This window comes from Galeopterus variegatus, unplaced genomic scaffold (assembly GCF_000696425.1).
Source record: "Galeopterus variegatus unplaced genomic scaffold, G_variegatus-3.0.2 Scaffold772, whole genome shotgun sequence".
Lineage (NCBI taxonomy): Eukaryota > Metazoa > Chordata > Mammalia > Dermoptera > Cynocephalidae > Galeopterus > Galeopterus variegatus.
The window spans coordinates 139,893-150,546 of NW_007726883.1; the positions used below are offsets into that span (position 1 = coordinate 139,893).

General features: G+C 39.3%; 1 protein-coding gene across 1 annotated transcript in view; it reads right to left on the minus strand.

Annotated features, from left to right (window-relative positions):
• Nucleotides 1-10,654, minus strand: part of GPC3 (glypican 3) — a 426,680-nt gene that overhangs the window by 100,598 nt on the left and 315,428 nt on the right. The window contains exon 6 of the mRNA XM_008572275.1: nucleotides 3,043-3,163. Within this exon, the coding sequence (XP_008570497.1) occupies nucleotides 3,043-3,163 (121 nt within the window). The remainder of the gene's footprint in view (nucleotides 1-3,042; nucleotides 3,164-10,654) is intronic.

The window sequence follows — 10,654 nt, forward strand, 5'->3', positions numbered from 1 at the left end:
CACACAGCCTTTAATGGCTTTTTGCCTCAGTTTCCCTAGCTATAAAAAAGGAACCAGCATTATTTGTCACTTACCTCCCAGGGAGCAGTAAGGATAAGATAATATTCAAGGGTAACAGTGAGTTCTCACAAAGAATGATTTTATGATACTACTACACCTTACACAATTCCAAGTTGGAGTTTTTTCTAAACAGTCTTTACAGCAAGAAATCACTTTGGAATATGGTTAAATGCTATACAAATCTAACACATTATCATCATCATCATCATCATCATCATCATTTTCTTCTTCATGACTTCTCTAAAGCATCTCACTTTCAGATTGAATCATGGCCAAAATATAAATTTTGTTTAAAGTCTGAGAAAAATGTGTTTTGGCCATGTAAAGCAAGACAGTTGAGAAAAAAATCAGTGTGGGTGTTTAGAGCCTAACCAATTTTAACAGCTCAACTCAGACAGGTAAAACTGGTCCATCAATGAGAATTAATTGGTTACTCAATGGTATTTGTATGGAAACTGAATATGTTCACACACTTATTCGTGGCCAGAGGTAGGAGAAGGGAATTGTCATGGTGACCTTTTCTACTCTGACTATACACACCTCCATATCCATGAGCTGATTTTGACTTTTGTGGCTGAAGGTTAGAGGAAAGGAAAAGAAGGGAACAATATGGGAGAGAAAACAAGGGATTCATCATAAGGATCTGCAGCCATACAAAGCTGGGGGAGCAGAATTAGACGGTCAAAAAGTACTGGAACTCCCTCTCAAATTCAAGTCCTGACTACAGAGAAAATCCTGAACATAATCCTCATAACTGTCATTTATTAAGTGCTTGTCATGCACATGCAATTATAAATATATATTTGTGTGTGCATATTTTATATACACACACACAGAAGCTTTTGATATCTTTACAATACTACAGATGAGAGAACTAAAGCTCAGAGAGATTAACTGTTTTGCCCAAGGCTATACAGCTAGTAATATCCATAACTGAATTCAGATCCATGTGGATCCAAAGCCCATATTCTTTCCAGTATACCTGAAGCTTTTGCTAAAAGGGCTTGCTATAGATACTTTTAGTGACTGCTGGACATATAGAAGTCCATGTCTGATGCAGCTTTCCCTTTTTCTAGGGTCAGCTCCACCCACAGGTCTTTGTCTGATCTTGCTTATGATTGCCCCTCCCTTGCTTATCTTTACGTACTCAAACTCTACTCATTGTTTATGACAGATCTTAACAGTTGCCCCTCCCTGGAATCTTCTTTGCACCAGCCTAGCCCACTCTAGGCCTAAGCATACTACCCGAAACTGATAAACAGCATTCCTCTCAGGCTCTTCATCATAGGTTGCCCTTTGTCTTTATTTAACCACTTCCTATACTTGTGCTTCCCCTCCCAAGGAGGCTGCAAAAACAGAGGATTAAACTTTTGAATCCCCAAAGTACCCGGCACCTGGCTGAGCACACAATAGGCATTCCTTAAGGTCTCTTGACCAAAGAGACCTGTTGATAGTATTCCTCATTTAGGATTAGGGACACAATGATGAACCCTGAGATCTTGGCCTTACCAGTGCTGGGGTCCAACTGATTGATTGTCCCTACATTCAGTTTGAGATAATTTAGAAATAATTTGGAAGACAAATACTACCACTGTCTCCAGGTGAAGCATACCATGCCTTCGGTTCAGCAATAAGTGCTTTACGTTGTGACAGACTCACTTTGAAATAATCTTACTATATCTAACAAGGCTTGATAAAACTACTTGAGATTGTGCTTTCACAGAAGAAAGGATCCGTTATGTAAATACTGCCATTATCATGTGCTCAGCACCAGTAACAACTATTTATTAAGTGTTCACTAAGTGCAGAGCACTTTATTAGGCCCTGGAAGAATTACACCCAAGCATGTTGTCAATACTTTCTCAACACAATTGTAGTGAAATATACCACTATGAGAAAGTCCTTCCAAACATTTTCTAAGAACCACAAATATTGCACTGCTAAACTTCACATTAAAAAACAAAACCAATACCAATGCCTTCATACAGAAACCCCTGTCCTGGCATAAGGATTTTAGTTTCATTAAGTTCATCCTAAGCTACAAATAGAAGTCACTGGTGCCAGGGCCCTCCCACCCATGGATCAGGGGGCAGGAACACTGTCACTCTGGCATATGGTAGTCTTTTTGGTGGCTTTTTAAAAAATCATAGCCACAAAGCAATCACAAGCAGATGGTGCAAGTAACTTCTATTTGTGTCTTGTTACTAAACTCCTTACACGAGAAAGAACTATGTGTACAGTCAGGGCAATGCATGGGTGTCTCTGTGCATAGCAGTGAATCAGAAGTTGGCAGTGGTTCAGTGAAACTGGACCTCTCATATCTTGCTTGTGGCAGTGAAAACTGATACATTCTCATTGGAAAGCAATTTTAAGACATGTGGTAAAATGCTCATATCCTTTGACCCAATAACTTCAGTATCTTAAAAAAATAATCTAAGATCAGGAGAAAGCATTATATATGAAGAGGTAGTTTGATTTATGATGGTGATGAATTGCAAGCAAACTGAGTGTCCAGCAAAAGCAGGCTGATTAATTACAATGAATACTCAGTGGAATATTATGCAGCCATGACAAATGATTAATATAAAGATCTGTGGCAAATGAAAAAGTGCTGCCAATATAGTGTTTAATTTTAAGAACTACAAATCACTTGTATACTTACAATCATGTAAAAAGTCTGTGTGAGTGTGGGACAAATATTAGAAGAGAACATGTAAAAATACAGTCAGGGTAGAATAGTGGGATTGTGAGAAATATTTTCCCTCTATTTCCAAAGCTTTTTCACATAGTGCAATATTGTCTTTATAATTTAAAAGTGGGGTAAAAAAATGAGGGTCCGAAGTCCTTTTTAGCAGAGAGAATATTTGAAGAAAATGAACAATAGCTGCCTCACCAAAAGCCTAAGAATACAGTTTAAAGAGTGGAAACCATCCGTCTCTTACTTTTTTTGCTATTTTCACTTTTGTTGGATATGTCACATACCTGGTTAATGTGTTTCAGTTTGTCAATAATTTGGCTGACCACTGGCTCAGGGCCCTTCATTTTTAGCTCATGGAGGTTGAACTGATTTTTCATTCCATTCCTCGCTGCCTTTTGGCTGTATCTGTAAGGGGAAGGTAAAGAAAAGGTTTGTCAAAGAAAGTCCCAAGCCAGGTGAAAGCTGACTGCATTTGGCAACAACAGTCAAGCTGACCACAGGCTCTCTTCAGCCTTTTTAACCATGGGATGACCCCACGGTGCAAAACTAGACCACCCCAGATAGTCTACTTGCATTGGAGAACATTCACTCAACAGTCAACACATATTAACTCAAAATCCTTTTTTTCTAGGTATTGGGATACAACAATGATCAAGACAGACAAGGTCTCTGCCTTTATTGTGCCCCCAGTCTGGTGGGGAGTCTAGAAGAATAAGGGCCAATGGCAAAGCAGAATGATAAAAGCTGTGCTAGGGGAGGTTCAGCGTCTGGGCCAGGTAAGCATGCTGAAAGGCCCTTAACTTGGAGTGGGCTTTCTGCTCACTGGAAGGAGAAAGACTCTTCACGTTCTTTACCTCTTCCTTCTCTTCTTCCTCCTCCCACCATTTCCTGTAAGGCTCCAAGCTGAGTTTCTACGTAGGAGGTTTTCTCAAGCCATTTGCAGCATAAATTACGCTTGTCAGCTTCCCTCTGTGTTCTCCATGAGAGAACACCAGCTCAAGGGAAGGTTTTAATGTGTTCCTGCAGGATAAGCCATAGGCTTTACTTCAGCATTGAAGTTTCTACGTATCTATGAATATGTTCACCACTGGAAGGAGAGATATTTACAATCCTGGGCAATTCTGCCTTTCAGTGTGGGGTTTTGCCAATTTCAACTAGGACAATAATTCACAACTGAGGTGGTTTCTTTGCTGCACCCATGGTTCCAGACCTCTACGTACAGTTATTCCCCATTTTGCAAAACAAAGCAAACAGAAAACAAAAACAAGAAACAGATTTCATTTCTTTCTTTCTCTTTTATCATGTAGAAATGTCAGAACATCATTACCAAAGAGGGAAAAAGGTTTTGAGCTCTTTTTTACTTTCTCCTCACCCTGATAATGGAATGCTTTCTCAAAGAAATGGAAAGATTCACAGGTCTTTTGACTTCTCTTTATATACTTTTTTTTTTTAATAAGATGGGGTTGTAAGGGTTAAGAACAAATTCATGTTTTTTTTAATTCATATTTTTAATTACAAAAATAATAATGCTCATTGTAAACAATTCAAACAGTACAGAAATAAACAAAGAATAAAGTAAAAGTTTTCCCATCATCCTGTCTTTTCAAGAGATAACCGTGGTTAACAGTTTGATATATATACTTGTAGGGGTTTACATGTACACATACTAATACGTAATTTTAACAAAATTGTAATCATACTATTCATATTGACTTGCAACTTTTTATCACTTAAAATATGTACTTTGGACATATTTCCACGTCAGAACGTATAGAACTGCCTTGTTCTTATTCCTCTGCATGGTTATATCATAATTTATTTATCCAGTCCCTAACTGATGGACAATTGAGTTGTTTCTAATATTCTGCTAATATAAACAATGCTACAGAGAACATCCTTGCATACTGACTTTTACACATTTGCATTTATATCTATACAGGATAAATTCCTAGAATCCAGTCGATTTATGTTTCTAATCCCGAATTATGAAGTGCAATGAATAATTAATACTACTGCACTTTTGCATAGTACTTGACAAAGCAGTTTCATACCAACCACTCAGCTCATCTGATTTTCTCAACTACACTGAGGTGGATAGGGCATTCATTATCTCTTTATTACTGAAAATTTCACAACTTCAGAAGATACTGATCTGATTCTGTTAGATGTCCCCTTGCATGATATAATTTATCTGCCAGTATTAAGGCCATGCTTTGAAAAACATGCACGGTAGCAGAGGAGGTCAGGAAACAGTTAAAAGCCATCCTCTGAGAAGACAAATATTTTGTAGTAAAAGAGCTGAAGTGCACATCTGATTGCATTTCTTCTAAAATGGTAGCCTAACATATTCAGCTTATTTAACTTTAAAAGTTAGTGAATATACAGATCACCAACTATCAAATACCAAGTGCCTTTGGGGGCTGTTTTAAAGAAATGTAAAGAAACATTATCTGGTGGGAATCAGCTCACCACTGGCTACCTCTTTTATGTTCATACATTGTTATCTGTTTAAATGTCATTCACCTCCTGATGATACATACCACCAACTCTATCTTCTCTTTCTTTACTCCTACCGTTGCCTGAAGCAGAGACTCTATTGACAGATAAGGAGGTAAGACTCATTATAAATCTTCTGAAATGAACTTCAGGAATGTGTCCCTAGAGATATTTCCTTGGATTTGTTCATATCAAAGCCTGCCGGCCACTTTTACGTCCACTCCTACAAAATAAGGGTCTTCCTGAAGCTTACTATCCTCATTGGAGTAGTGAAAAGACTTCTGCCAACTTAGCAATTTTGTCCTGTACTCCCTCTTCCAAAGCTATTACAAATCATTAAATCAAATTAGTCCACAGCTGTCCCTACTGTATTGTTTTCTGCAATTCAGAAAAGTGCCCCTTAAGCTCTATTTTTTAAAAAAATGTCTTATCTCCAAGTCATGGGTAAGGAGCCAGGACAAAACACTGCTCCCCAATACCATGGTGACTCTATTTTTTAATAACAGCTTTGGGTTTAAAAGCTTGCCAAACTTTTTGAAAGTCAAAATAGCATCCACTGCTCTGCTCTATCCATGTGCTATTTAAATCCTCAAAGGATTCTAGTAAATTAAGCATGGTTTCTGGTTACAGAAGTGTTGGAAAGAGATGGCCTGTGGCTTAGACCTAAAACCTGCCTTTATTTCACTTACTTCACAAAGCACTAACCAAAACTACTCTTTCAACTGATGCCTATAGTTGCAAAAATTTAATGGCACTATTTTAAAATTCTGTGTTCTTGCACTATCTCAATACTTTTCCCCCAATTCTCAATTTTTTTTTTCTGTTTCTAATCTCTCTATCCTTTTCTCCTTAGCCAGACAAAATATTGAACCAAATTTTAAAAGCAATGAATATTATGATGGAATATGATGCAGACATTAAAAGAGCACAGTAGATCTATTTGTGTTGATATGGAACCAAGTCCAAGATACGCTGAAACAGATCCAAGTAGCCGTGGTTAAGGATGTACAGTACAATTCCATTTGTGGTAAAAATGGGTCGGCATATTCATTACTTTCATACACTGTACACATGTTCAAATATGTACAGAAAAATTTGTGATGGATACATAAGAAAATGGTAACAGGAGTTAGTTCTGGTAAGTGAGAATAGGGAGATGCTGGGGAAGCCTTACTTTTTTTCTTTTATAGCCTTCCATATCTTTTACATTTTTTACCATGAACATTTTTAACCTTTGCAGTAATTTAATTTTTAATGAGTGAAATTTTATATGGAATTTTAAAAATTTTTCCATCTTTCTTGAGGTACAAGTGACAAAAATCATCAATGTACAATGTGACATTTTAATACATGTATATGCTGTAAAATGATTACCACAAACCAGCTAATTAACTAATCCATCACCTCACATAGTTATCTGGTTTTTTTGGTATGTGTGGTGAGAAAATTTAAGATCTACCCTCTTACTGCAACTCAAGTAAACAATACACTATTGTTAACTATAGTCACTGTGCTATATACATTAGATCCTCAGGCAGTTAATTTTTTAAAGGCAAAAGAGAAAACAAAACAAAAGAAAAATAAAACATGGAGCCAACTCATAGGCATATGTTAAGGCCTCTGGGAAATCCTTCTTGGTAGTAAGAATTATATTGGCCATTGCCAGTCTCCCAGCATAAGGTACTTTTCTCATGACAGAACACATATTTGGGCCAATATTCAAATATCACCCTAGAGTTCCTTCAAACCTCAAATAGTTATCATCAGGTCACCACTTGACTTTGTCAGGTTAAACAGCCCATATGGTTTCTACTCTGGGTAACTAGATCCTGCCTATTTCAAAAGGACACTCTCATCAGTGAGGATGTGAATATGAAAGTACATTATTAGTAGCACTCTCTCTCTAAACAGAAGCAAAAAAGTTACTCAAGTTCTCATTCCCCTTCCCTCTAGACATGTAAAGTCCTCTCCTGATGGGAAGTGAGAGCCTCTGCGAACCACCCTGGGTCATCACGACCTCACTGCCCTTGCGTCTGAATGTACTGGGGGCACTGTCCTGGGTCGCTAGTGCTCCTCTTACGTACATTCCATTGGCCAGCCCATGTAGTCTGTGAGCTCTTTGAAGGCAGAGGCTCGATCAGTTCTGTTTTGAATCACCCCATGGTACTTACACTAGCTAGCAGTTGAGTGCTTCCAAGCACTGAAGAAAAAGAAAACATGCATAATCTCACTTACACCTCCTCATAACCGTATCATCGGCCCTTTTTTGTAGATGAGGAAACTGAGGCACAGAGAAGTGAAGTCACATGCCTAAGGTCACACAGCAGTCTGTAGCAGAGCTGGGGTCTGAACCTTGAGAGTCTATCTCCAGCTGCCTGTGTTCTTAACCACTATGTTGATACTGCCTCCTTAGAGATAGTGGATGCCAGCTAAATATCTGATATTCCCTCATCATCCCGTTCCATCCATCGCTCCAATGTGTAAGACAATGCATGAGCTACTTGTAATGGTCTACAAGGCTCCCAACAGTGCCTGCAGCAACAGCTCTCTTGACCTACTCAGCAGATTCCTGGGCTAACCTTTTAAAGGCCCTTCGGGAGAGAAACTTGTGTGTGGAGTTTCTTCTCTCAAGCAGAGATCGGACAGTACAACTATTCAGTGAAATATTTGTGTTCTTGGGAGGTAGGTTGTTGAAGTTAGAGAACTAAATAATCCACCGCCACCACTACCACCAGGCCACTAGACAAACACCAAAGGCGATTTGAAGATTTCAAATCTCTAAGGACAAGAGGAAAACGGATGCAGGGTAATGTTGTACTTAATGCCTCCCTGCCTTTGTCACCTTGGCTAGAGCAAAACGACATATGTGATGTGCCCCTGGGGAACTGCATGTAACGTTCGTGCCTGAGCTTCAAACCCAGAGGGAATCGGTTGGGGTGTCTCTGCAGCTTCCAGTTAATTCATTCATTCGACATTTCATTTCCACAGGCTCCCTCTGTGTCATTGGGTGCACACAGTTCATGACAGGCCTTGAAAGAGGATGAGCCACCGTAGCCACAGTTCTTCTCATCCACAGACTGCCCAGAGGGTGTCAGGAATAGGGACACTGTTAGCCATGGGGAATTTTAAACATGAGTATTACTAAGTCGATAACCCATCCTTAATTAAATTAATTGTCCTCTCCAGAACACTGCTTCGTTTCTGAAGCTTTGACATACTTCTGGAAACGAATCCTGGCCAGTGGGGAAGGAAAAATAAGTTGAGTTTAGTCTCTACCTCCAAAATCTAATGTTTTCTTAACTGGACATGTTATACATGATGTCAGAAGTGTCACCTCTAAGCATTACAGGTACTGTGTTCTTCCCCCAGCCAGATCAGTATCTGTTTAGTCCAAAAACTACTGCCATAATACTAAGAAAGCCCTATTTGTGAAGTGCAAAGGGGGACATGCTTCTATTCAGGCAAATTGGTTAGGGATTGAGGGGTGGGGAGGGAGGGGGGAAAACCTGTGCAAAAGCCATAAAGAGAAAAGGAACCTAATTAAAACAGGACATCTGGGCATGCTTGTCTTGGGACGGTTCAAGCAAAGAGAGCACTTGTAGGAGAGGAATAGAGTCAAACAAGCGTAAAATGGGCGATCTTTTCTTCATGTTTCTGTGCTGGCTGAGGCAGCAAGGGTGTGGTAGAAGGAAATCAACAAATTCAAATGCAGAACATTCGAAATGGAAGTGCCCTTAGGCATCATCTGGTCCCGTCCACTCACTGTGCAGAGGAAGAAACTGAGACCCCGAGTGAAACTGTTTTAACCGTTCCTATCACAAGCCCCACATTTAGAAGAAATCCTGTTTTTTAAAAGGTCCCACAAATGCACCTTGTTGTTTTTAACATGGCTAGTAATGATTTAGGACAGGGAAGTGGCTAGAACATTCACTTTGCTTCTTCCCCTAGGCATTAGAATGGTGGCAAGTGTTTGAGAGCAAATCTCAGGAGAACAAGCTCCCCACTAAAAAATATTTGATTTTACAAAAGTTTAATTTGCCGCCTGGTTAGACATGACTAAAAATAAGTTACAGATGTCACATTCTCATAGCGCCATCTTATGGGAAGACAGCAGTATTGCATGTACTCCCTAATCCAAGCAGTGCTTTATCAGACCGTTTCTTAACTGTGGAAAAACAGGATCATTTAAAGAGCATAAATAGCTTTAAAAACAAACTAGAACATAGGGTAGAAAAACCATCTTATGAAGAGGCCTAAGAAAATTTTCTTCTTTCTATCCATCCGAGAAGCAGTCTAAATTTAACATAAATGCACAGGAAAATACAGCAAAAGTGAAAATAGCTGAGATTTGTAAATGTGCTTAATAAAGACAGCAACAGTTTGCTTCTTATTTATTTATGCACATATTTAAAGAAAAACATTTTCCATAATTTTCAGCATAGCAGTACAACTTCGGAGGAAATTTTAGCTGGGAGAGTGCTAGAAATAGATATATCCACCATATTCCAAGAAGTACCTGTGTTCTCAAACAACAGCCTTTCAAAAACTGCAAATAAATTTCAGTAGAAAGGAAGTAAAAGCTAGGGAAAAAACCAGGGGGGTACAAACCCATTTATATCTCATTTAGTGGACATTAGCTATATAAGGGAATGACTGCATTAGAGTCTGTTTTTAGCCTCGCTGTGAGGAGGGACTAAAAGACTGGTCTTGGAATATAATCAAGAAGTCACTTAAACCAAGAGAAGCAAAGAATATTTTCCAGATGGTGAGGAAAGAATGAGAAGTTGCTATCACCCACCACAGGGAGAAGAACCTATAAGCTGTGGGGAGTGGTCCCCCAGCAGAAAGGGGAAGGTAGAGAGAAAATACCCGAGATGGAATCACCTGGATGTTGTCTAAAGAAGCAAACTGCAGAGGAGCCTGGAGGTCAGGAGAGAGAAAAGTAAATCAGAATAGCAAAAATGATTCTTGTGAGAATCGCAGGATAGGTGGAGCGCAATGTGTGGCCATGCTGGTGAGAACCAATCAGGTCAGTCAAAATCCTAGGCCAGGGCAGGCAGGACTGGCCAACAGCTCTGTGATGGCTGTCCCTGAGGGGAACATACAAATGAGGGGAGGACTCTCACCCAGATGGAGAAATAAAACAGTGCAATTCAAAGCTCAATAATGGGAGGGGACAGTAACAGAGCAAGGAACGTTGGGGGGGGGTGGGTTATCATCCAATCACCCCAAACTCATTTACCAAGTCCTTCTAGCCCAGTGAACTATGACCAGATGTTCTTGTCCCACTGGAGTTAAACCAGTAGGAAACAATCTTCACCTGTTAAGTTAGTTTTTTTTTCTGTTAGATTTTTTTTTTTTTTTTTTTTTTTTTTCCGTGTCCGGCAACGGATCGCAACC